This window comes from Grus americana, chromosome 28 (assembly GCF_028858705.1).
Source record: "Grus americana isolate bGruAme1 chromosome 28, bGruAme1.mat, whole genome shotgun sequence".
NCBI lineage: Eukaryota > Metazoa > Chordata > Aves > Gruiformes > Gruidae > Grus > Grus americana.
In genome coordinates this window covers 2,859,836-2,886,736 of record NC_072879.1, presented here as the reverse complement: position 1 = coordinate 2,886,736, position 26,901 = coordinate 2,859,836, and the positions used below count along the sequence as shown (strand labels likewise).

At 42.4% G+C, this 26,901-nt stretch overlaps 1 protein-coding gene across 3 annotated transcripts in view; it reads left to right on the top strand.

Moving 5' to 3' along the window:
* Positions 1-1,015: 1,015 nt before the first annotated feature.
* The window catches only part of INSR (insulin receptor), a 55,888-nt gene continuing 30,002 nt past the window's right edge, over positions 1,016-26,901 (top strand). The window contains exons 1-4 of one of the 3 annotated variants that reach the window (XM_054805602.1): positions 1,016-1,391; positions 2,871-3,137; positions 3,576-3,689; positions 8,900-9,451. In XM_054805602.1, the coding sequence (XP_054661577.1) occupies positions 8,911-9,451 (541 nt within the window). In that variant the 5' untranslated portion in view covers positions 1,016-1,391; positions 2,871-3,137; positions 3,576-3,689; positions 8,900-8,910. The remainder of the gene's footprint in view (positions 1,392-2,870; positions 3,138-3,575; positions 3,690-8,899; positions 9,452-26,901) is intronic. The other 2 variants (XM_054805601.1, XM_054805600.1) reach the window with 2 other exon arrangements.

The following is a 26,901-nucleotide window of genomic DNA, read 5'->3' as shown; positions in this document are numbered from 1 at the left end:
ATCACATAGTTTTGTTGTGTATTTCTATGCCTTGACTGCCCTTACTTCCTGAAGTATTCTGAAATGAGTTAGGTTCTGAGTCTCTTCTGCACTTGTGAGTTTGAGAAAATGGCAGCAAGAACTGAAATGTGGGGGAAATTTGTTCCTGTACTGGCAGTTCTGACGCAGCACTAGGCTGAATCAACAGCTAATGTGCTGTGCAGACACACATCTTCTTGTACTGTAATGATGATGGAGAAAGCATCCCCACTTAAGCAGAGCCTTTCATCTAAGCATTTAAATAGCTTGCAAATGCTAAGCTGTAGTTATTGTTCCACAGGTACCATTACAGCTAATACTGCTTATGCTCAGGTTATTTATTCAATCAGGCCATCAACCTTATCCCATCCACCTGGGAAACCTCAATGACTGTCAGAGAGTGAACCATACCAAAATAGATGTGATTTCATAGACCGGTCCTCCTATGTAGTATCCCTGTGACAACTGCAGCCACTCCTTAAATGGAACAGTAGCACAAAGTATTTAAGATAGTGGAAACACCATTGACACTGCATTGCATTAAGAGTAAGTGACCTGCTGGGATCTGTGGGCCTGCTGAAGTGGCCCGTTGAGCAAGAAATGTAACACAAAAGTGAGATCTGTTGTAAGCTGGAGATGGTGGGGCAAAGATTTGAAATAAGACTGTCCATTTACTAAGTATTTTTGAATTAAAAAGCTTTATTCCAGCAGTTTATATAAACTATCTTGCAGAAAGGGCTGAAAGCGACTGCCAGACAACATTACTGGAAGTTGCCAGGAAACATACTGTCACGGCTTAGCACGACTACAAAGCAGAGATGATTAAAAAAAGGAGAAAAAGGCATCAAAGGCTGAGTCCCACTGGAAAAAGACACCTTTGACGCTCCGGGCTCTACCCCGCCCGCAGCCGCCTCAGCGGGGCTGTCCCCGGCAGGTGGATGCCGCCCCTCCCCTAGCCCGTCCCGTCCCCTGCCCGGCTCCGCGCCGCCTCTTGCCGCCGCCCCGCTCTGCTCCCAGCTGACGGGGGCAGCCCCTTGTTTACTGGCCAGGGAGGCAGCCGCCAGCCCGGCCTGCTCTGGAAGGGGCCGCCGGAGCCGGGGCCGACACCGAGGGGCAGGGAGGGGCCGGACGCCCCGTTTCCTGGGCCGGTTGCCGGGCGCTATAAAGGGGGCCGCGGCGCCTCTCCAGGTCTCTTACCGACGATGCGAAACCGGGCCCGGCCCCTGCGCCCGCCCCGCGGCCTCTGATTCGCCCCCGTCGGGACGCGCCGAGCCGCGGCGGCTCCAGCGACGCGGGCATGGGACCGAGAGCGGCGGCGGCGCTGGCCGTGGCCGTGGTGCTGGCGGCCTGGTGCGCCCGGAGCCGCGGGGAGGGTGAGTAGGGGCCGGGGGCGCGGCCTAGGCGGGCGGCGGGGCGCTGGCGCAGGTGGCGGGGCCCGGGCGGCGGTGGGCCGCGGCCCCGCGGCGGGAGGGGGCGAGGCGGGCGGAGCGGCCCGGCCCCGGCGCCCGTTACCCTTTGTACCTGCTCGGTGGGGGGGGCGGCCCGGCCGCCGCGCCAGGCCGCGCCGCCGGGGCTGGTGGCTGTGGCGGCTCGGCCGGGGCCTGCGGCGCGGGGGACAGCGGGGCCCGGAGCCCTCCCGCGGGGAGCGGCTCGGGTCACCTTCATCCCTGAGTTCGGCGATTTCAGCCCCAAACCGGGTCGGGAGGGAGGGCTCGGCGGCAGCTGAGATTGGAGCTGGGACGGTAACGGGAAGGGCTGTAGCTCTCTCCGGTTCGCCTGAGGATTTACTCCCTGGCGCGTCCTGACCCTCCCGGGTCTCTCCCTCGGCCGAGCTTTAGGGTGCGGGGTCGGGGAGGGTATAACCGTGATCCCCTGTGGATCAGGTTCGAGGAAGAGTATGGCCCGGCCCTGCTGCTGGGAAAGGTCTGAGCTGTAGCGCCCTGAGACAGCTCTTCAATTTTAAACTGCTGGTTTTAAACTGGCCCCAGCTTCAGAAGGGTTGTAGCGTGGCAAGGCGTAGAGTTGGGAGGTTTTGTCTTTAACCACAGGAATACTTTTAGGTAGCCTTTCAAATCCACAGGTATTAAATGGGGATGAAGCTTGGAGGTAGGGATTGGTGCTTAAACAGGGTCTTGTAAAATACGTGCTTGTTAAATCCATGGCTGACACAAGTTTAAGCCCTACGAGCTGTTTTGATGGGTTATGTTAAGTAAACTTCCATAGGAAATTCTTCTCGTTAGAGGCTTGCATTTTGGATGATCTTTCCTTTTATTAAAACACATCTGTAAACTATTTATTTAAAGAGAGTGAATACATACATGAGCGTCTGTCCCATGGACAATCCCATAGCCTACCTGTTAGCTTTGCCATCAGAAAAGGCAATAATAACAAGAGAATCAGTTCAAGCGCAGACTATGCAATGAGGGGCGGTTTTGAAATGTGTGTGATATTCAGGGAGTAAAGCAGGATGTACCCTTAAGACAGCCTTTTTTTTTTTCAGTAATCAGACAAATTATCTATTTCAAAAATACCCCCATTTCTTTCTCATACATGTTTTTATGTTAGAAGCCTTAAAAGAGACCAGTGATATCATTTTAACTTGGGAGGGTAAGTTCCAGCTGGTAAGTGTGTACAAACCTGTCTGTTACCAATAGAGAAATGGAAAAGGTAGTTGATATATAGCACTAATAATAAATACATATACAGTTTTAGTCCAGCAGTTCCTAATTTGAAAACTTTATTATTACTACTGCAGTGAAGCTTCTTACTTATTCTTATATGTGCTTTTTGGGCTGCAAGTGTGTTGCAAGTGATATTAACTCCGTAATCTTTGCTATATTACTACGTGATAGGAAAATATGCTCTACAATTCATGGACGGAGAAACAGGAGCGATGCCCAAGTCGTCAAAGCAAAGCCTGGAACATATCTTTCATGTACTACAAGTACTTTTCAAAGTATTTTACAGACAATTTGGATGATAAGGTCCCTAATTCAAAAGGTTTTCAGCTGCTTTGATGTTTGACTCCATTTTCTAAGAATGATTAGATCGCACAGCACTTCGGTGTGGATGGAAAATAACAGGCTAACGCGAAGGCCTGCATCAGCGTGGCTCGAAGGGTAAATGCACGTACAATAGTTGCATAAGCAAACAAGTTGTTCCCTGAGCAACGGAACTAATGAAGTCTGCTTTCTTGGAGATTTGTGTCCCACATTCTCCAACAACATGCCCCCTGATAACACAGCTCTCCAGTGACAATATTCCCCCCATCTCTGAGCCCAACCATACATAGTTTTTTCTTGTGCCCCGTATCTTTCTCTTCGCTTTGCTTCTTTCAGACAATATCTGCTAAGAGGCTGAGCAGTATATATTATGTGCATATAGTATGTGTGTAGGTGGCTCAGTAGAGAAACTGGGTGGATGTTTTGAGTTCATGCTTAAAGCATCCTTTGGATGGAGACGCTGAGCTTTTCCTTCTTAACCCATCCCCAGTTTTCATAAGTCTTTTAGGAGTATGATGTGTGAGAACTCTCTTCCTCTTTTACATGTGACTGAAGTTAGTTGGTGAGTTCAGAAGTTACTGAGAGGAGTAGAAGCAAGGGTTAAGGAGAGGAGACCTGACCTGCGCATAAAATGAAGATACATATGTCTTGTTTTGTGAAGAAAAACAGGTTTGTGTGTTTTTTTATCACTGTGTAAACATAATGCAACTTCTTGAAATAAATCTCACACGTGACTCATGCCTGTCAGTTCATTAGCTGTGGTATTTAGGGTGGGATTTACCTCACCTAGTTTTAGGCGTCTGCCAACTGAGCAATTTACTTTGGGCTCCTTTTGTGGTTAGTAGAAAACTAATCAATGCAGTCACTAGAGTTTAGAGTACAGTTCCTCTCCTTCTAAGCTCTTCACCTAAATTTGGGCGCTGCGTGCGTACTCCATTGCCTATAGCTGATGGTGGGAGTCAGAAATCTAGCTGAGATCTATCTAAATCATCAGGTGGGACAAATTTCACATCGTATTTTTGTGGTAATAGCCTTTTAAAATCATTAGCAGCTTAATTATTATTTCTGGTTCATACAGATTTTTTTCGTGCTCCTGAACTCATTAAGAAACTGGTCCCTTGTTTCACCTCAACCCTGTGTTAATTTTTGATGTTGAGAGACTGCGTCTAGAAAGAAATTTTGCTCCCAAGAGTGTAAAATAGAATAAGTGCAGCAAGACAGGGCTGTATCAAAACTAGGCAATAACTGCATCTATCAGCTATCCCAGCGTGCCCTCGTGCTGTTTTAAAGAGAGGTAGTACACTAACCGTCTCTCTGACTAGCCTGTAAAACCCGTAAGCTTTCTGGAGCTCAATTTTGGGGTGACTGTCTTGCAGAATATAAATTATGTTGATACCGGCAACGCGTAAAACCTGTTCCAGCTCCCTTTCAAGTAATGATGATCTTAAGGTCTGTTAGTATTGACTTCTGCCTGAGCGATCTCGCGTGGTCCTGGGATGCTGTCGCTTCACTGCCTTTTGTATTTGCACGGGAAGCATAGCAGTGTGAGTCGTGTTTTCTGTTTATGTTTTGAACTGAATGAGGAGAGCATAACGATAGAGTAAACCAGGCTTTATAGGCCAGCCTGTGAGGTTATATATTCTCTTGGCATTACAGAAAGTGACCTCTGTGAGAGGTTTGCCCTCAGTTCAGCAGCAATGCCTTGAGTAGTGAAAGGCAGCAGGCATCTGAGATGTTTTCTGAGGGGGCTGGAGGTTTATAGACAGGCTCACTTTTGTGTCCATATCTCAGTTTGCGTCATTGCTCAGATCTAAATGGCTGAGGTGGAAAACTGAAGTTTAAAACCTAATATTTCCCAGTTAGATATGGTTATTAAACTTTAGCTACAGTGGGCTAGAAGCTGTCTTACAGTCCCTTCTACTTGTCTGTCACTTAACTGCTGAGACAGGAAAACCTCCTGTTATCCCAAGAAACACCCAAAAGTCCTTTTTCCAGTTTCCTAATACCACTTCTAAAAGTCAACCTGATATAGAACTGCAGAGCTTTTGACTTGACCAAAGGGAGTGTAATTATTCTTAAACAATTGGTTTATTCAAGTAGGCAGCGAACGCTATAAAAATGCAGAATTAACTAATAGTTATCTTAGATGGTTTGTGATCTTTCTGAGCAATGCTACGTTATTCTGGTCTTGATGTTAAAAGGCTGGAGCTCTGAAGCAGTGAATCATTACGGTTTGGTATCCACATGATTTACTATAAACAAGGCTTAAGTTCCAGCTATTCCCCTGGTTAGACTTTATCTTGAAAACTAAGCTCTGATATCAGCTCTAGTTTCTTCATTTGGTACTTTAAGGTTGTTACCAAACTAGTTTGTTCAAGAGGCTTTGGCATCTTGGGATTTTGGTTGTTCGTTTTTAAAAAGTGCACCTTGCAACTTTTTCTTGGGAGTCTGGTGAAACATGGCTGTAATGATGTTTGGGGTTTTTTTTAATTCACTTTGAATCGCTTGGTAACTAGGATGGAGAATTGTGTGCTCTGCTGCTGGACATGGAGCCTGTTTCTCCTGAAATTTAGGAATATATGTTTAGTAGAGATTTTGCCAGCAGTTTGAACAGGAACAGCTTTGGGCCTACTACTGGAGACTCAATTTCAGATTTTTATTTTCCTGAAAGCTGATTTATGTGTTTTTTGAAACCAGTTTGTATTATAATTGACTGCTCAACTTTGCTCTCCTTCTTCTGGGATCAAACCTGCCTAGCCTTCATACTGAATCGTTGATCAATTCCCCTGTCCCTGCAGAAGAAATACTATCAAGAGAAGCTGTGGAAAAACACTTATTACTTTGCTTAAAACTGCTTCTTGTTGTCTTGGTAGCAAGAAATTTATGGGGTGACTTAAGCAGCTACTGCATGAACAGAAGATACAAACTGCTGAACAGAATTTAAAAGCATGAAAAGATCGAGAACCCTCCAACAGAAAAGCATAGTTTGTTATGGATATTCTTACCTCCTCATTTTTCTCCTTTATCCTTGAGGTGGTAAGAAAAAGGAGCTCAGATACCGTGGTGATATTTATCACTTAAAAACTAAACTGAAGTAGAATATGAAGAATAGTTCTTAAGCGTGATTTTCTCTAAATGTGGGAAAAAATCTGTATAAATCCTTTTAATCTTTGTAGACATACAACTATTTTAGCCTTTTATTCAGCTGTTTATTTCAGAAACATTCATTCTAAATTCCTCCTAAGTTTCTACACCAGGCTAACACCAGTGTTTGACATCGCCTTCTGTTAAAAGGCCTCATGCAAAAGCTTCTTACGCAGAGTGGACAGTGTGCCAGTTTATTATGTTGCTGTTGCTCGGCTTTGAAAGCAGCAGTTTGAATAACTCAGGTCACATCCTGGTTTGCCAGGATGTGTGGAATCTGTCTGGTCTGTGCTGGCAGCACTAATTACACATAATGCATTCTGTGTCAGAGTTTAGAATTGGTGAAAAACACAAAAAAAAAAAGTTCTAAAATGGAAACAAGTGATGGATTGTGGATGTGGACTTCCGGCTCTGGTAGATTTTTGTGATTATTTAACTCCTCAAAATGCTTTGCTGTTTACTCCCAAGCTTCACCTGTCTCTTAGATTCAGCTTCAGCTAACCTTTCTTCTTTAACACACCTGGTCAAAATATTTGGCTATCTTAACCTAGCCTTTGGTCACCTCTTCTGCCATCTCCAGTGGGGAAAATGTTTCAGGACGGGGAGAACTGAAGGCAAGGGAGGTTTATACCCTGTGTGGGTGTTTAGGTTGATGCATTTTTTGAAGGAGATAGGAAGATTTTTGAGCAGCTTTCTGGCGGTGGGGTCCAGGAGCAGCACTACTTGTATCAGTAGTGATTGCTAGGAGCCTGTAGTGACGTGGGTCAGATTCACAAGTGGTGTAATTTGACTTGATATTGTGATACAACAAGTGGTATTGCTTGCTGTATTTTGCCTGTGCGCTCAGTAAGCAGTAAATGAGAACCATGATGTTGGATTTCACATTTATCAGATAGCTTTAGCCACACTGGTGACTTAAATGTCGAATTTCAGTGTTTGAGTTTTATTTGTCCTTCTGTTGTTGCTCCTTTCATGAAGAAGCCACTGGCCTGCGCTGTCACACACTTGCTTCCTTGGAAATACCCATCTTAATTATTTAAAATAAATATTTAGAGTACTTAAACCGAACCTGTTGCTCTGCCAGTTGTTTTAGCCCATGGTTGGGGTGTGCAGCGAGACAGCTTTCTGGCTTGCTCCCAGTTTGGCTGCAGTTTTTCACAGGGCAAAGAGGTTGCGGCTAGTGGCTCATCAGATTTCCTTTCCCCCTTTTAAAAAGTACATCCTTGATCTTTGAGACAGGCACTGCGTGCATTAGCTCTTTCTTCCAGAAAGCAATTTGTGAAATGACTTGGATATAGTGCCAAAAAATCCTATTGGGCAATAACATTGCTCCAAATCCTACGTTAGTGTTGCCAGATTTATTTTTTTTTATTGCAGCGGAGCAAATTTTTGAATAATCATTAAGACGTTGCATAGAATTTATTTTTAACCCACACAGTAGCGGTCTGTGTAAAACCATGAGGAGTCGGACAATCGTAACTATTAAACATCTGTCTCTACATCAATTTTGTAGGGCCTGATTCCTGCTGGGTGATCTCTTGAAGCTGTGACATGGTGATTTTATAGTTGGCGAGCTTTACGTACAGTGATAAAAAGAGTAAAGATCCCGTGCTTTTAACTCTCAAGGAGAGTGTGTATGTGTGTATGGGGGCTGGTCTCAGCTATAGGCAAAAGAGAGAATCCCTGAAGTGAGTGCAGTCTTAAAAAAAAAAATAAAATACACTCAGGCCAGAGAAGCGGTTGTTTTTCACTGTTCTATTGCCAAGCAGGCTTGCCTTTCCACAGGCTTCTCCCTTGAACATTAAGGTCTGGGTGTCTATTTCTATGAAGTTTGGTTTTAAAAGGGTTATTATCCCTGGGACTTCTGTTGTGCTATATAGACACAGTGCTCGACATTTCCTTCTTGATTTCTTACCCATACTTAGAGTTAAAAAAACATATTTCCCTTTCCAAACTTTCTGCTTTGTGTCTTTTCCTTTTGCTGGTGCCTGGATTCATATTATTCTCTTTACTTTCTAATTTATGCTTCATGTAATTGTTCACTTTACCAGTTCTTTGGGTTACTGGTTCTACTAAATAAACTGTCCAGATAGTCAAGGCAGGGAGATTTGCAACCTTGAGAAAACAATAACAAAAAAGCCCAAACACCTAATCTGAAAAGAATGCTTAGGGCAAAAATTACTAGCGTAGTAAATTACTCCTGTCAGCAAAGTCTGGGCAGGAGTGTAGACTGTGGTCTTGCATGTGTGTATTTCCAGGGTTTTCTGCTGCTTCCGAAGCACTACGGTTTTCTAGCCATTATTCTTTTCCTATCTTCCCTCCCTGCAACTATTCTAAATTACTCTAATCCACTGGTATTAATTGCACAATCTGAGATGAGGTGGGTGTGTCACTGGCAACTATCTAAAGAAAACAGACTCAGTTGCATAGATAACTCTTACTTTTGTAAATGCCAAATGACATCTAAGGACTGGTGTTACAACTGCAGTTGTGATAGAAGTAATATCCAGATACTCAAGATGGCAGAAAAAAATTACAAAATACTCTTTCAGTCTTATTTTGTAATCATATACCAGGGAATGTTCCCCACAGTATATTTCTTAACACTTGCAGCATGCTTTATGGTAAAGGGCCTAGCCGTGTGTTCTGACCGTAGCTATGTGTGATGGTGCGGTTGGCAAAACCGTATATTTAGGAAACTAAATAAATAAATAATATTGTTCTTTGCCTTCCAGTTTGCAGAAGCATGGACATTCGCAACAATCTGACCCGGCTGAACATGCTTGAGAACTGCACTGTGATCGAGGGCCACTTGCAAATATTGCTGATGTTTAAAACCAAGCCTGAAGATTTCCGCGAGCTCAGCTTTCCTAAACTGACTATGATTACAGACTACTTGCTTCTCTTTCGCGTGTATGGCCTGGAGAGTTTAAAGGGACTTTTCCCAAACCTCACTGTGATTCGAGGAACTCATCTGTTTTTTAACTATGCGCTAGTCATTTTTGAGATGGTTCACCTAAAAGAGATAGGTCTCTATAACCTGATGAACATTACTCGAGGCGCTGTGCGAATTGAGAAGAACAATGAATTATGTTACTTGTCCACGATCGATTGGTCACGGATTTTGGATTCTGTAGAAGATAATTACATTGTAGCCAACAAGGATGATAAAGAAGAGTGTGGAGATGTGTGTCCAGGAACTGTGAAAGGAAAGAGCAACTGTCCACCTACTGTGATAAATGGCATTTTCATTGAACGCTGCTGGACCCACGATCGCTGTCAGAGAGGTGAGTCCGCGGAGTGATGTGCGTCCACTATGGTTTTGCTGTCAGTCTTTCACTTGTCAGATCTATTGGAGGGCTAAAGCTGCCTTCAAGCACAGGTTCCTAAAAGCAAGGCTCAAAACTGATGGTAGGCAGGTGAGGGGTTGAAGGAAGAGAGGGCCTTTGGGATGGGGCTGGTTTAACTGTTCACCTATGTGAAAAACGTATCAAAAAATTTGTGTTTGGTTTTTCTGGAAAGTTAGGGACTGTCTAGAGCTCACAAGTTTAATGGACTGTGAGTGTAACTGCTATCTTGTATAATATTTAAAGTGGTGTTAGTATCTCTGTTGTGACTTGGATAGGGGATTAAGGCTGCAGCAGGCAGGAACAGAATGGTGGGGAAAAGTCTTAATGGAACAAACCCAGCTCTAGAGAGGTGCAGTGACATTTTCACTCAAACCTTCCTGCCATGAAAAGGTGCAAGATACGTGGATGAGTGAGTGACGTCTGCAAAGAGTAAGAAACAGGAAGCCAAGTGAGACCTGAAGGGAAAAGGAGAAGGAGGAGAGAGGATCTGGATGGGGGTTGCCCGTAGCAGGAGTCCTGGGGAGGGTGAAAATCTGGGGTTTTGGTTCAGGGGAGGAGGTATGTTTAGAAAACTAGCTGCTGTTGCAATCCCTGAACTCCAGTTCTCAAACTGTATTAGGGTTGCTTTTTATTTCGTACAGATTTGTTTTTTCCAAACTTGGAACTGACCTTAAGTTTAGTTTTAATTATATATTTATTTTGATTTATGTTAAATCTGACTGATGGGGAGCAAAGTGAATTGAGGTAAGACTGACACATTTAGAGTCGTCTGTCTTTCTGGAGGTAGTGCATCCAAATGAAGCAGTGTGTCCTAAGACGAAATTAGGAAACTTGCGGGCTGGAGAGAGTTTCTTGCCAAGCTTTAAAGGGCAATTCTGAGTGCTAAGTGCCAAATTTGAGAAGGAATTCCTACCAGTATGCATAAACTAATGAAATTAATGCGGTTTCCCTTCTGCTACTCCTCACCCCAAAATCGTCTAGCTTCCTTTTAAAGAAAGCGGTTATTTTTTGTCGCCAGAATAACAGGGTGTGAGCAAGAAGATGCAAGCGTGTACGTGTGTTCCTTTTTTAAAATGAAAAATAAGGTTATAAAGCATTTTAGTTTATAAACTCTTTTGGTTTACAGTTATTATCAGCACTGAAGCCTGTTTCCTTATACATTCATGTTTTCTGTTTTCTGCTATTTCCTAAGGTTAAAGATCTAACTGAAGCTTTTTCTGTGGCTAGGCTGTTCGTTATGTCCCTCATTCCTGTGAATTTTCTGGGGCTGTGCTACAGCGGACTGAAATGTATGGTTTCTCTCCTTTATGTGACTGCCTATTTCCATGAAACCTGTAGGAATGTCATATTTTACCATTGGGGCATAAAACTCAGCTTCTGAGCCTCTTGTACAAATTCAGCTAAATTCGTACAGCATCACACGCTATCTTAGCTTAGTTACTCAGGGAACCCAAGCTAGTGAATATGAAATTGAAATTTGAATTTGAAAATGGTTTCAGAAGTGATTATATGCAAATGCTCCCATCTGATTTTCCTTGTAGAAGATTTAGAGAAGCAATGCTCCTGCAGATTTTGGCTGTAACTGGTATGCATTTTCAAAACCACTTACCAAGCCACGCTTATCTTTGTTTTGAATGCTAAGGTTTGTACTTTTATTTATTGGTAGCTGCTGTTCTCAGCAAGCTGGTATCTGTGTTATATTGTGCCTTGTGACACCTGCCTGTATGCTTCTAAAGTTATTTTAACAGCTTGACTAGTCTTTTAGACTTTTTAGACTTTTTTGAGTGGCCTTTAGACTTTCAACACGCATGCACGCTAGTAACTATGGTAGAGATTAAGTGACATTTATTTAGTGAACCTGCTGGTGGAATCACTGTGTTCTCTGTTCTCGTGCCAGCCTTAACATATCCTCAGCATGTGTAATTGTTTTGTCAAGATTATTAAGAGCTTCTATGAATTTTACTTTGGCTTTCCTTAGCCTGAAGAGACTCATAGCAGTTCCCAGTATCGAGGGTATTAATGTCATGAAATCTTTCCCCCTGCGTTTTTGCAGCTTATCTGGGAATCCTCAGCAGCTAATGCTGGTTTTAAGAGTATTTCCCTCTTTCATTTTTGCTCTTTGTCTTTTAGCCAATGCTGGAATGAAATGTAGCAATTTCAGGATAACTTTCTTGGGGGAAGTTTGGGTCAGTGAGTTGTTTGTTTTAACACAAGTTATTCCTACTCTTAGTTTGTTTTATAAAACTTGGTGCAGAATCTCCTTGTTTGTTATTTTTTTGTTTTGCATCTCTGGATGGGAAGTTGTTGCTGTCTAAACTGATAGCACTGCTGCCCTGGGACTGTGGGTCAGGATATTTAGTTTACTGGTTTGTCTACCAGAAAAAAATCCTTAAAGAACATGTAAATATTGATTGTTTTGATGTTACAGAGTGCGTGTCAGTTGAGAGACAAGTCCCAAGCTGGCAAGCTTTTCCAGACTGCTAAGCTTTGCTGGAGAAAACTAGGAGATGGGCAGGAAGCTTGAGAGAGCACACGTGGGAGGGCTGAAAGGTCTCGTGTGAGCAGGAAGGGAGATGCCAACAGTTGGGGCTGGAGTGGGGTCCTGGGTGTCTTCCATCTCTTCCACACTAGTCCATGACCTTCCCCTGCCAGCTCTCTGCGGTCACTTCCTTCACGTTGTCCCTGCCACATCTCATACTGATTGTGCATCTTCGATATTTCTTTATTTTAATCAGCACAGATATCCCAGTTAACTCCCAAACTAACTTTCAGTTATAGCGTATAATTATCTCTGAGGCACGCGTCCAAGTCTCTGAATCATCCTTGCAGCTATAACTCCAGCCCAGAAATTTTTTTCAGTTGGTGATAACATGTTCAAGACAACAAAGTAAAGGATCTTCTTACAGACGTTAGAGCTAAGGTTGTGGATGAAACTGGTTGGGAGGAACTGAAATGATTTGTGGCCAGCTGCATGCTCTGAAAAAACAGTTGCAATATTGAGGAATCTGTGTCTGAGTGCAAAGATGTGTAGGTGGATATACCATAGCTTGAGATTGGTCAGGATGTGTTTCCTGGAAGTTTTTTGGTTTTTTTTTTTCTAAATTACTTGTGTTGGTGTGAAAAGCAAGTAGGTTCAATTAAGGCCAATTCATGTTATACTTTGAGTAGGAAGGGAGGGAAATATGTGGTCTGTTTGGAATTTGGGTTTAGCCTTATGCTGTTTATGGCAGCCAATGCTGTTCCTGTTCTGGAGGTTTTGTACCTTTTCAGCCCACATTTTTATAAGGCTTTTTTTTTTTTACATCCATACTTACTTTTATTGCCATAAAAACGTAGTTCTTAGTTCGGTGTAGCATGTTCATGCAGAGAGCGTCTTTGCTGAAGAATGCAGACAACAAAAATGCTGAAAATGCCACGTCCTAGACCTCAGTCTAGATCTGCCAAACATGATTTTCATATTTTGCATTTTTTTCCACTTTTTTTTTTTTAATGTAATAAAAGTGCTGTATGTCTGTCACTCTGCTTGCGGAAGGAACAATTCCCTCTGAAATAGGATTTCCTGCCAGTTCTCTTTGCGGTGAGTCTTCTCTGTCCATACGTAATTTGAAGCAGTCTGATGTTTTTGACAGCCTAATTATAAAGGCGGGTTCAGCCTTTTACTTGCATATTGGGTCATTTGGAGGCGGAGTAAGGTAATAAAAGGAAAAGTGTAATGGCCAAATAAAAATGAACAGGAAAATGATCTGCAATATCAGACAGTCCCTTGGTGAATATTGGAGGGCCACATTCCTGGAATATAGAGATGAATACCTGAAACACGGGCTTCGTTCCTTAGAGGATATGATGAAATTCAAGTTCTCCTCCTCATCCTGATTGAAACCTTTGTAGGAGTCTGTTATCTTCTTGATCTTGGGACTTCATGCTGCCAGGGAATTTGAGTTACTAAGAGCGTCAGCCATTTCAGGTTTACAGATAGGTTCTTCCTTCAAATTGTTATCTTGCTTGATGTGATAAAACCAAAAGTTGTGTCTCTCCATTAGTGCAATCTAGAATTTGGTGTAAAATAACCTCATGAAAAGAAAGTGGAATGTATATGAAACTGTGTGGGCCAATTGAAGAAGACGGTGAAACAGAGCTGATAGAAGGGATGACAGTCTGGAGAAAGGCACTGTGTGAAATTAATGATGTTTGTCCAGATTTTTTTTATGATGTTGGGGAAGCAGGTCTGGAGACTAGGGATGCAACAGACTCTCTCTTTAATTTTCATGTGACTTATCCAGGGAAGATTCTGGGAAAGGCAGGGGACAGGTAAGGAACGGAAGAGTAGCTTTAGTAGCTTGCTTTGTTTCCTAGCACAAGCAACACAACAAAGTGGTCAGAAAAACATTGAAATGTTTTTCAACTGCTGTGAAATAGAACTGAGGGTTTTTACAGAGACCGGTGCCAGAAGAAATTCTGCAACTATGAACATCTTCAAGGCAGGTTTGAATAACAAAGTTCAGAGGTGTGTGTGGGAAACGTTTTGTGGTGTTTACTTAGGTAGAAATATTACTTAGCAACAGCTTCCTGTAATTTTTATGTGCTGGGAACTTCTGTAACTGTAAGCTTAGTTTTATTACCTTTGTATGGGAAAGGGGTCTCAAAGTACTGAACAGACATAGCCAACCTCAAGGGCAAGATATTTTTAAAGCTTCAAACACAAAAGACATTTTTCCAGTTGCTACCACATGAAGTGGAAGTACTTCTTTTATTTGGAGATCTGATAAGAACTGCCTTTTTTTTTTTTCCTTCCCCTAGCTCTGACAAATGCCAGATGGAAGTTGACACCCGATAATCTCACAGGGGCGTCTGTTCTGAACCTTGCCAAGCGACAGCTTTATTGAGTGCACATAGTGCTTGTCGTTGGGGCTATTGTGATGCTTGCGAACGCCTAGACATCCTAAACTAATTCACTTTAGCTTATTAAGAGTAGTTAAGAGATTTATGGTGCTTGGTGGTGCGATACAGCCCAGAATTGGGGGAAAAGGAGTGGAAACAATCACTTCATACAAATGGCTATTTCAGAGTATACTACGTAGTTTAAAAACACCAAACAAGACGTGGGGCTGTGAAGAGGCATGTAGTTAGGCTTTTCTCCACAGACCTAGGGTGACACAAGACTGTAGGATTTCAGAACTTAGAGTTTCAACTTCAAGAGAAATCCCCATGCGTACAGCTCACGTGGTCTCACCACATTTCTGTTTCTTCAGCTTCTTCACTGCTGCACCTTTACTGAAACACAGGGGGTTGAAGGTTTTCTTCCCCCACCCCAATTTCCAACCAGCACTTTAGACAGAGGCCACTGTCTGATTCGTTCCATCTTGAAAGCATTTGAACAAGATCTAATTCCTAGCTCATCCAACCTTTAATAAGCAGTAAATATAGAGAGTTCTATTAAGATATCTTAATTTCTATACAGAGGTCTTGTCAAGGCAGAGGTTTTTGATAAGTTAAAAAGGAGAATGAGGTATTTGCTGCTGCTAACGGTGAAAATTGAAAAAGTTTTCATGTTGTTTGGTCTGAGTTGCCATTTTGATTTTTTCATCCTTAGCCTCTTCCCCAAAACACTTATTTAAGTCAGTGTCTGGGCCATTGAGGAGGCTGAGAGGAGTTTAACACTTCACATGGTTCAGCACTAATGTTACTGGAGGATGTTTCAAGATCTCTGTTCCATCTTCAGTGGTGACATTGATTGCTTGTGACTTCCAAGGGTGCTGTGCCAAGGATACTTCAGGTAGAATACTTATTTTTCCCACTTCAAGAACAGTTCCAGGTCTCCTTGTTTGCCTGAACAAGGCAACCTGCACTGCCTCGTTAGACAAAATACAGAAGACTGACTACACTTGGCAGACACATTTGCTGGAAAATCCTATCGTCTAGGCATTGATGTAGAAGCAGGAAGTCACGGAATGTAAAAAAAAAAAAAAATTAAAAAAATAATACTGAGCAACAGGGTTAACCTGTGTTAGTAATGCACGAATGGGAGAGCTGCAAATGGTTCACCTGATGCAATGTGTTTGCTCGGGGAGGAGGAGACTTGTTTCATTCAGAGCAAATCCTGCTGTTTGGGGTGCTTTGGTGCCATAAGTGAAGCTAAGGAATTGGCCAGCATATATATCCTGTATGTTTTCCTCCCTTCACCCCTCCTTAATGAAGGTGGAACAATGATTCTGTATTTTAAAACTTAATTTTTTTAATTACTTGTAGAAGTATTCTAAATCAAATGCCCCTTCACATGTTTAGGCAGACAAAGCAAAATAAATTTGAGGTGTGTATGATGGCACAGCGTTCTTTCATTGTATGATGAAGGAGCTGGGAATCCTTCTTGTAGAAGGCTTTGAAGGGATCGTGAACCGTTGAGGCCATACAAAGAAGTGTATTCAGCGTGTGTAAGAAGACCAGCTGAAATATGTCACTTGGCAAAGCTCTCTGAAACATCTTTATCAGGAATTGTATTGTAAATAAGTTTTGTGTTTAAAAAAAACCCCACCGCAAAATGAAACACAAAAAAGGTCAAAAAAACCTCAGGTGTGCCCACTGCAAAGAGTGTTTCTAGCTGAAAGGTTGAGGATTTCAGGACCTTTTGATTAATTACAGAGCTGGTGAATAACCAACTGTGGCCTGGAGGAAGCAACACTAACCCTTCTCTTGGTTTGTAACAATAGCTGGTTAAAAGTTCAATGATCGTGCTTCCCAATTATATCCTATAATTGTGCGCAGGTTCCTATTGGAGGGATGTGAATGAACTTGCTGGGATGTTTATGCTTCTTAATTAGGGCTGTTGGTTAGCTGAAAAAAAACCCCCAAAAAGCTGGGTAGGGGGAAGTTGTGGGGGTACCAGCTGGGGTTCTCTGGCAGCGCTGAGCTGCTCAGTACATGCCTGGAGTTCTTTCAGTTGCTGCTTTGATCCAAAGTTTGCGGCTGGCATCGCTTAAGTGTACAAACCAGCACGGGGTGGCTTGGGCACTGAAATGCTGTAGATTACAACTCTGTGTGTTCATCGTCTTTATCTGGATTTTTTTAGGTGAGGGTCCTGGGGGGCAGCACTGTGCTGGCTGGGCTGACATTGTTGCTTTTATTTTGGCTTCTGACATTTAAAACAAACAGAGAATCAACTTCAGCTCTGTGTAGTGCTTAAATGTTGGCAAAGTGAGTGTAATGTTTTCATTTCACTCTGGCTTCCTTGTGAATCTGTATTTAAATGAACTGAAAAAACAGGGTAGGACGCTCGGCACCTGTTCATGTCCAAAAAATTTTCTAATGTGGAATTTCCTTCTCCCTTCTTCAAAATAGGGTCAGAATTGCTATTGAGGAGATGGACATGGGCAGAGCAAGAGGATGCTCTGTACAGACAAGGACCTTCAAGCTCAGTACCCTCAGTATGAATTCTTTAATTTGAGAATGCGCTTTCTTGTTTAGCTGACCAGAGGCTGCCTCCTGGGTACCCTGAGAGGTTGTAGGCTCTGAGGAAGATATTTTGAAGAAAATCCCACAAAAGAGTTGGAAAGAAAGTCTGGTTAGAATAGCATTCAGCAGAATGCTGGGATTAATTTTCTTCTACGTATTTTGAAAGAACTGGGGGTGTATGTGGTTTCACTGACATAACTTCAGTGCACTCCAGAAAAATAAATGTGATTTTATTCTTGTGTATCAGGTTAGAGGTGCCCTTTTTCAAGGATGTCAAGAAATACTGCTCTATTGTAATTGTAAATGAGGCAGTTTCAGCTTTTGCAGACATCAGCTCCCCCACCGTAGTCACTGAAGCACTGGCAGGTGCCAGACAGTTGAGCTGTTAAGTATTATGACCCTTGTTCATATACAAGCATAATGAGGGTGACAGGTATTTAGCAAGATTGGTCCAATGAAGATTGTAAAATTTGCAAGGCCTTTTTTAGTTGGAGAAGGGGAAGTAGAACTACTCCAATCTTTTGTTTTCTGTGCAATTTGAAGGCTTCTGGAGATGTATGCATCTTATTGCTGGTCACTTGGAACTCCTACAGAATCGCTGCTGGTGGTATGTGGCCACGCTGGAATTTCAGGGCCCTGACATGATGAGCTGAGCCTGAGCTCAAGTTACAAGGAAAGACTGATGGTTTTTAAGTCAATGCACAGAGTTAGGGCAACTTAGCTCGCAGGCTTGTGGGAGATGAGAGGAACTATCTGCAGGCTGAGCAGCAGTTAACGTCTAAGGTTGCTAGCTTTCTGGTTCTTCATGCTCCTCTCGGTTTGCTTTAGCCTCATCCCTAAGCACAATTCCTCATTTAGTGGTTTTTTTAAAAAATAAATTGTCTGGGGCAGGGAAGGGAGGAGGTTGGTCTCAGTTTGTTCATCAAAAGAAAGCCTCCTGGACCGAAGGATTGCAAGGGAAGCTTTATAGGGCAAGGGAACAGGCATAGCTTGGAGTTGTGTAGCCATAATTTCCAGCTCAATTTTTGCTATCTTCTCTGGGTTTGTAGCTGTGGGGGTTTAATTATATTAACAGTACACAGCATTGTTGTGCAAGGCTTTAATAGCTGTGGGCAGGGGCAGCAGTCACAGCAAAGGAGCCATGCAGACAGTGAGGAGAGGTTGGGCTCTATGCAGCGTTGCAGAGATGCGGGAACAGACGGGCCTTTTCTGCTGAGAGGAAAGAGTTCAGTGCTGAGACGCAATGTTCACGTATGGCAAAATTGCAAGGCAGTTTGCATGACGCGAAATGGGGTTGCTGATTTTTTCTTCCCCATTTGATGTGAAGAGAGCCAAGTCCAATACTGTGCGTGCAAAGGAAGGATTATTTGGTGTCTGTGGGAGAGCTGCTGAACTTGGCAGCTTTGCTTTCGATAATGTGAGTGAGATGCTGTTAGCTTCCGAGTTGTTTGTTCTGAAATATCTGAAAATAGTAATTGAGTTGAGTAAGCAACCTGTGGCAAAAAAATCAAGTTCCAGCTATTGCATCTGGAAATCCCTCACACAGAAACTTCAGACATTGCACTAAAACTCTGTCATATCAGCAAGTTTTTATGATTGAGAAAGTATTTAAAGAATGCTTATGCTTGAAGGTGGGCTTGAACCCTGCTGCACTGTTAAAGACACGATTAGAAAATTTTAGGAATAATGCAGGAACCTCTACCAGTGTATTGGGTTTCCTAGGAATAAGGCACGTGCAAGTCAGCAGACATCATGGGATAACTAAGCATTTTTCCGTTACCATTTTAAACTTCATTAGGCATCCATGTTGCGTTATGACAGTGCAAGGATTATAATACTTCATGAGCAATGAAAGTATTTGTTAAAATTTGAGTATCAGACAAATGTTTTTCTTGTCTCTTCTGCAAAGACAAACCAATTATATTCTATGGGCAATGACAACATAACAGCAATGATTTCATAAAACAAATAGGACTTGTTTTTTCTGGTCTTCAGTCTTTTTGGAATGTTATCTTTCTGAAGTAAGGCTGATCGCACTGGATGTATTTACACAGCTCCAGTTCGGGATGAATGAGTCCAAGAGTTCCCTTGTAAGTACCCCTCAAAAACTCCCAAAAGCCAGAGAGGAAATGGAGCTCCTCAGTGCGATGTCTGACTGTCTGAAAGTCTCGCCCTGTGGAGCCTTAACACGGCTTAAAGGAATAAGGCTTTTGTTTTAAAACTGTATTTGAAGCGAAGCCTTTAAAGCTCAATAAACTGTTTCTCTGTTCGTTCAGTTCTCAGGGAATCTCTGCATGCTCTGTGTTTCTGGCAGACCAGAGAGCGTAACGTGCAGTAGCAGTCTTACCTGGAGACTTGAAAAGAAAAAAAAAAAAAGGCAGTTTTGTGGAAACTGGTGCTTTATCCGAAACAACTTCTCACCTCATCATCAGATTTATACAATTATTAAATTAGCAAAAGAAATGGGATGTGTAGATTACCTTTCCTTAGGCTTCTCTTCCACACTCCAGGGCAGCTTAAATAATTTATATAGTGTTTGGCTGCTCTTTCAGTGCTTAGATATCAAGTTTCTAGTCCACAAAACTAGTCTATAAGTCTATTAGAACTAGATGACTGCATCAAGCACCTGTTTTTGTTCTAGGGAATATAAAATGTTCTCCTTTGAGCCTGCACAGTGTGTGAATTTGGTGGGTGTGATAAGAAAAACGTCCTTGTGTTTTGCATGGCTCTGTTGGCGAAAGGAGGAGTTGCTGCATGACGGTTCTTGTTGATCAGCACCGGGGAAGAGCATGTTGTTTTTCCACATGCTCTAATCTGCGATAACAAAAAGAACTCCAGATTGTGTTTTTCAAACACGCTTTAGGTCTCTCAGTGCTCAGATTTGCCAGTGACTCTCCACTGCGGTAATACATCCATCCACCCAAAGCCTAATTTGAAGTGGCACGGTTTCAAATATGAGCCTTGCTTTCATACTGAAGGAGACTGAGCAGGACTCAGCAATAAACGGTCAAGTGTTTCACTTCGTACTAAGTGTTTTGCAGAGGATCATGTGCTGGATGCGGACTTTGATACCACGGATCTCAGTGCTGCTGTTGGCCTCTTGGGTGGTTCCGTGCCCCTCAGTGCCTCGGTCTTGTCTGTAACATGGAGCTGATCACAGTGACCTGCTGAGGAGCTAGACCTCAATAAACTTCAGACAGCAAATGCAGGAAACGCCTCGAGGCAGAATTTAACTTTAAGATGGGGTTAGACAAACAATTGTCAGAAATGCCTTAGGTAAAGTATTTGATCTGGCCTTGGACAGGTGGAAGGACTGGGCAGCATCTCAAAAACTTCTTCGGCTCCCTACCAGTTGAAGATTGCTTTCAGTAACAGCAGCTCTGGGCTGAGATTTGAAACTGCCAGTTTGCTTAAGAAAAAGACTCTTGTCCTGGAGAAACTGATACGGCTTCAGTTTTCTTGTAGAGGAGAGTCCCATCTCTGTATCTTGCTATATAATGTAGGCAGATAATGAGACTTTTGCTACTACTGTACTTCTTTATGATTGAACAAAGTGACTTCAGTGACAGTCAGATTTATTTTAAGAGCTTACCACAGCAGTGGCGTGAAACCAAATGGAGTTTTCACAATTCTGACAATTGACAGTTGGATCCATTAACTATTGTGGAAGCAAGACTGAGAATCCAAGCTCTCCCAAGTTTAATGTAAGTTTAGGAAATTCAGTTCGCTCGTTGTGCCATCCCAACAAGGAGAGGCTAACAACTAGTTTGGGATTAAATTCCTTCAGATTACAACTTTTTCTTTCATAATTTACAAGGAGAAGCAGATTAATAGCCTCTAAGGGTAGCTTATGCAATGTGGTTTTTGTACTAATCTATAGTCATTACTTTTTCCTTAGGGTTGTATTTGTGTGGCTTTTGGTCATTTTTATCATTTCTCACTTGGCACTTTGATTAGAGAAGCCGAGTGATGTGGCACAGCACACGTCCTATAGATGGAAATCTACAGGGATCAGTATGTTTGTAAGGAGATGCTGTTCAGCAGATAGATATCTGGATAGAGGTGCGTTGGATAGTTTGTGCGGGGCCACATATTATTATACATTGAATTACTTGAAAATGGGCCTTGCTGGTATGCTGAAGATGACAAGGGCAAGGAGTAAATAAAAATACATTTCATAGAGAGGTCTCAACTGCTTGGCTGTGGGACTGCATGCAAACAGTATCTATTTCAGTACTGCTAAGTAAATTCCTATACCTAGAAATAAACTGTGGAGAGCATACTTACTGCTTTAGGGCAAAGAGAGAAGGGTGTACAAATTGGTGGGCATGAGCTGATGAGGCCAAAATGACTAGAGTGGTTGAGAGAAATGTTATATGTGTTCACATAATCTATGCATTTAATACTAGTATGCCTAGTAATGAGATGCTGCATACATTTCTCCTTTCCGCAGTTCAAATATGATTTTGAAAAAAATTATCGTAGGTTCAGGGAAAACCACAACACCTATTGAATCACGGATGATATGCTTTACAGTATTTAGTTTTGGATGTACCTATGTGGGAAGCAAATCTAGTAACAGAAGGATGTATGCGTTAACCCTTTGGTGAATCGTTTTGTGTGTTGGCTACTTGCATGGGATATAACTGCTGTGTTTTGATTCCTGCCAGGTTGCCTGCTGCCAGCCTCAGGTTATGTTGGGGAACAGGCAGCTGCCCAGTGGCACTTCTTCCAAGGGCACTGCCTGCTTAGAGAGGCTGCTCGAGACCTGGAGTCTCCTTCCCTGTGCTGCTGTCTCCGGTAGCCAGCCTCTCTTGGCACAGAGCGAAACCCTTTACCCTTGGAGTGGCTGCAGTGGGACAGAGACTGGCATTGTGATCGGATTCCCACCGCAGCCATTCTGTGTCTAGCATGGATTTGGGCGGCATGCTAAATGACCATGCACTAAAACAGTTTATGCATCCTGGTAACTTAAGGGAAAAAAAAAAAATCTGGTTGGTAGAGCTAGTTAGCTTTGCTTCACGGGAAAATTCATCCTCTACATATTTCTTTGCACAACTGGACTTCAGGTGATACTTTACCTTTCTCTCTCCTCATCCTCTCTGGGAGGTGAGGTGGGAAGGGGGATCTGGAATAAGTTATGTTCCTTCTTTTCAGTATCTTCATCCACAAACAGAAATTCAGTATGTGTGTTTACAATTCATGACTATGCCGTGAAATCTGTCCAGATTAAAATCTTAACCTCTGTCTGACATTTCTGTGTAGATCATTAGTTATCAGCTTAATCTCCTTGTGGTTAATCTTATACTTCCGCCCATTTCATTACCTTTCTTGGTTATGGACAGCTCCACTTTCCTATTTGCTGTAAACTCTACGTCCTTTTTGGTGTAGATTTGCTCTTATTTTGGGTGTCTGGGTTACATTTTTCACATCTTTTCACATAACATATCTAAAATGCATTCTTCCCTATCCCCACATAGCTGAATGCATCAACAGAGCTTTCATTTTTTCATGCCTTGTTTACTACGACATCCTTCTCTGCGGCCTTGAGAAAAGCAATCTTATCCCTCTTATCTTTGCAGAAAGCAAAGTTTACACATTTCGCCTCATGCTTTGATCATATCGCTCCTTGTTTTCAGGACAGGGTTTGTAGGTAAAAGTAATAGCTTGTGTTAGACCTACATTTGGAAAAATTAAAAGGACCTTGTTCTCAGACCATCACCGTACAGTGAAACACTTCTGTGTATCTCCATTTGCCTCTGTTTCTCGGTAGGGCAGATACAAACTTCTGTACTTCTCTTTTACAGCTTGTCCTGAAGCTTCTCCCATTCAGCACTAAGCTGCTGACTTCTTATTCTGCTATGCTTATCCTATGCTTACTCTACGCTGCTGCTAACTAAGAAATAAATTGGCCTGATGAGAAGCTTGCCCCCAGCACTGGTGCTGATACAGTCACCTGGCTTGGAGAGAGGTGGTTCACATCCTGCTGGTTCTAAGAGTGGAGATCTGTATTCAAAATACAGTATGGATAGAGGCTTTACACACAATTACACTTATTTTTAGGACATCCGTGGCTGCCTGGACCACTTTACTGTGATTCTTTTGGGTCTTCTGGGATCGCAATGTGAGCAAACGTGTTTGACAGGAGTAGGTTAAAGTGAACAGGGATGTTTGCAAGATGCTGTACATCGGAAAGAGTAATATATAGTTAAATATTAACTTGAAGATTTCATGAGGCTTCCAGGTGACGTATCAACCGTTGAATAATAAAAACAAATCCTTAGATTGTAATAAGGATTGAAATTTAACAAACCATAACAACAAAAAAGCACCCTTAAAGCTGTGAGTAAAATTATGAGCAAAACTGTACAGAAAAATTCCCCAAATTAACTTTAAAGATTCTAGTCTTGGTCTAAATTACAAATCCCCTGTTCTGATGTACAGAATCAAGTACAATATGAGGCGGCTAATGTCCAAACTACTTCAAAATTAACTACTCCTTACAAACCTCCGTGTTCCCCGAAGGTTAGGTACACCGAACATTTCCGTCCCTTTTTATAGGGAAACAGATTTCACTTAGTGGCTCTTCAGCAAATTGTTGTCAGAAGGACTAAAGCTCGGATGCTTCTGGCCTCCCAATCCTCGGTACCTGAGGGATGTGACTGGCTGTGGTGGCTTCTTAATCTTCTTCAATTCAAAGCCATAGAAGGCACGGACAGTAGCAAAGCCTGGAGTTAGCATCGATTTGTATGAGGGAATTATATTTAGTGATAACTGGCTGGGGGCTCCAGGTTTTGCCTGAAGATGTAGTGTCAATTTTGGAGCTTGCATATTAAAGAAAAACAAGCAATCAAGCAGAGGTCGGTGGTTATTTCCGATCCCTTGCGCTGCACTAAGCTCCCGTGTAATTTTGAACACAAAGTACAAGGAGCAGGCTTGATCTCCTTGCCAGAGAATGGCATAACAGCAGTGTTGTAGACACAAGGTAAATTGTTTACAACTTCTCGTTGCTATCCTTGTGTGCACTTTGTGACACTTGTTCTGCCTTTAACAGTGCTGCTGTGTTTTCAAATCAAATTCCATGTTTTGGTATTTTGAACTTGATTGCCAACAGTTTAGCCAGATTTCTGCAAGTTGTTTTTACCTGTTTGGGGAATCAGCTTGATTGAAAGGTACTAGGAGAATGAAAACAGACTTAGGCTTGAGTTTTAATTTTTGTATTCATTTTCAGCGTTGTTCCCTAGCTCTCATCAGAGGGATATGTTTGGCTCTGTAACGTCAGTTCATAAGGGGCTTGCTGCCACGGTGTAAACACCACGTGCACTGCTTAGAACACATGAAAGGAAGAATATCTCTTTGATCTTTATTCTATCTAGGCAATAGTAGGCATACTCAAGTGGGAGGAGGCATCCACTTCTCTGTGTAAATAGTTGGGTTGACAGAGGAGAGCAGGAGTGAAAACGTTCAAGGGAGAGAAACAGAAAGATCTAGAAGATCTGTGAAGTAAGAGCTTGTCCTGAAGGTGCAGTGGAAGAAGGTGAGGGACTTTCATAGCCGAGGTTTGTAGCCCAAGAAGTCCTGCCCCTGAAAATAAGAGATAGTAGTTGAGCTGTCTTACTGACTGCACCATCGGAAGCTCATTTGCAAAGGTTGTAACTTCTGAAGTAGATAAAGAGCGAGTGACCAAAGGCATCATACATCCATTGTGGTTGATGACATCCTCCAGGATTCGTCATATTAAGATGACTTATATATATATTTTTATGTATTATATAAATAAAAGCGTGTGTGTGTATACGTATGTATGCATATATGTATGAGTTCCTCTTTGTAAGTTTTGTGTATTCCTTCACATAATTGGCATATGAGTAAATTTATTTCCAGAGAAAAACTCCACCGACACTTGTAGCACAGAAGATAATAAATTACTCCATGGTGTAAACAGCAGAAAGTTGGCATGGGAGAGACGTCTCCCTTTATCTGCTCCTTCCCTCTATCAACAGCAGAGCTCAACCTTTTCCCCCTATCTCCATTCAACAACAACTTTCACAGACCTCCGTATCCTCCATTATCATGGCTGAACAAGGCGGCACACAACTCCAAACTCTTTTATCTTTTCTAAACTCACGTTTGCTGATCCTGGCAGGTCCACACGGCAGTACCAGCATCTCCATCAGTGTTAGCTGTGGCAGCTATTCTTGGCTGGGAGGATGCCTTGTGGGAAGCAGCCGACTACGTGGGGTTTGCAAATGGCACTGGTCCCGTTTTGGAATATCTTGAGACATTCCCCATAGCTCCAAATAAGCACGTAACTTGTGAAAGGGTTGGGAGGCAAGACAAGTTTTTTCTTATCCTTGTTGATAGATGAGATAAGAGTTGTAATGTTGTCCTGAGAAATGTCAATGGGAAGAGTTTCCTTTACGTTTTAGTAACAGTGTGTTGGTTTTGGAAGGCACCGTCTATGGGAAGGGAGGCACCTGCAGTTAGTTTTATCTGTTCCTGTGTAAATACGGACCTCCTAACGTTCCCAACTCACAGTTCAGTGGGGTTGTGGCATTATGTACTGTAATATCTTATTTTATAAATAACACTTTAATTTTAGTGCTGATTGTAAAACCTTGAATTTATTTGGCACTTGCTCCTTCCTGAGTTGGTGCTAAGAACTGAAAGCCTGTGTCTGGATAACAGCATTTGAGTCTGTGTTTTGGGAGGGTTGCTCCTTCGCCGTCTCTGGTGTTGGGAAAAAGGGAGGGATAAATGCTGTTAGAGCAGTTGAGCACTGTGGAGAAGTGACATAAAGTTTGCTTGAACGTCTTGTGATATTTCCTGAATTTTGCTTGATAACTACAGCCAGTGTCAGGCACTGCTGGCAGTCTTTTTGTAGAGGCATGTTAACCTCTTCTTGTTCTGTTCTAGTTTCTCCATTTATTTTGTAGATTCAGGAAGGTCTGGGAAAGCTACTGTTGCTAGTCACCCCGGGCAATCAAAATCCTTGTGCTCTTTACAGTCCAGTGGACCTCTGTAACCGTGTTCTTCCCGGGCACATTGCTGCTGTCGTAGCGTCCTGGGAGCAGTTTGCCCTGTGCAGCCCAAGAACTGCAGCTCGTGGGGTTTAGGGTTTAAGTTCTCCCTCTCTGGTCTCGATGACATGAAGAAATAATTGAAGGACATAAGCCACAACGCAGAGGGGTTGGCAGCATACTGTTTTTCTTGCAGCAACCCTCCATCAGTCCACTCTGCTATGGAGTCTTAGATTATACCCAGTCTCCACTGGACACTTTTATTTAATTTTTAATAGTTCTTTTTACCACTAATGCACTTGGATTAGGTGTCATCTGGATGTGTTCAGATCAGATAAGTGCTCACAAGAAAACGGATGATTGTGAGTGAAAAAAAAAATTGTTAGATAAAAATTATGTTACAGATCTCTGTAACAAACGCTACTTAATGACTTACTGAATTTGGAGTCTTCTTGACAGGAAGAGAATGAATTAATCTTGAGGAAATGTGATCAAGTAAAAAATACCATGTACGTATAACATGATTTAATACATAAATTTATAAGGAGGTAAGATTTACATGGATTTCAGTAGCGGCAATGCCACTCAGCGCTTGCACAAATTCAGGAAACAAGCACAAACTCTGTGGTGCTAAATTAAGATCACATGCTTGTAACACACGCTCAGAGGAGTTACTGCCGTGGGCGATTAGTCCTTAGGTTTCCTTTTTTTTCCTTGTTGGTTTTGTTTTTGTTTAGAACCGCAAGAACCCATTTCTACAGAGGTCGTTATCGCAACTATACAGTTAGGAAATTAAATTACAGTTCCCGCTGCAACTGTAACGCAAGTATGATTATATGTGTGCAAGACTATTCATGGATAAATTTATACGACAGATATTGTTGCCATTTACAGTAAGAGGGGGGGAAAAAAAAAACATAG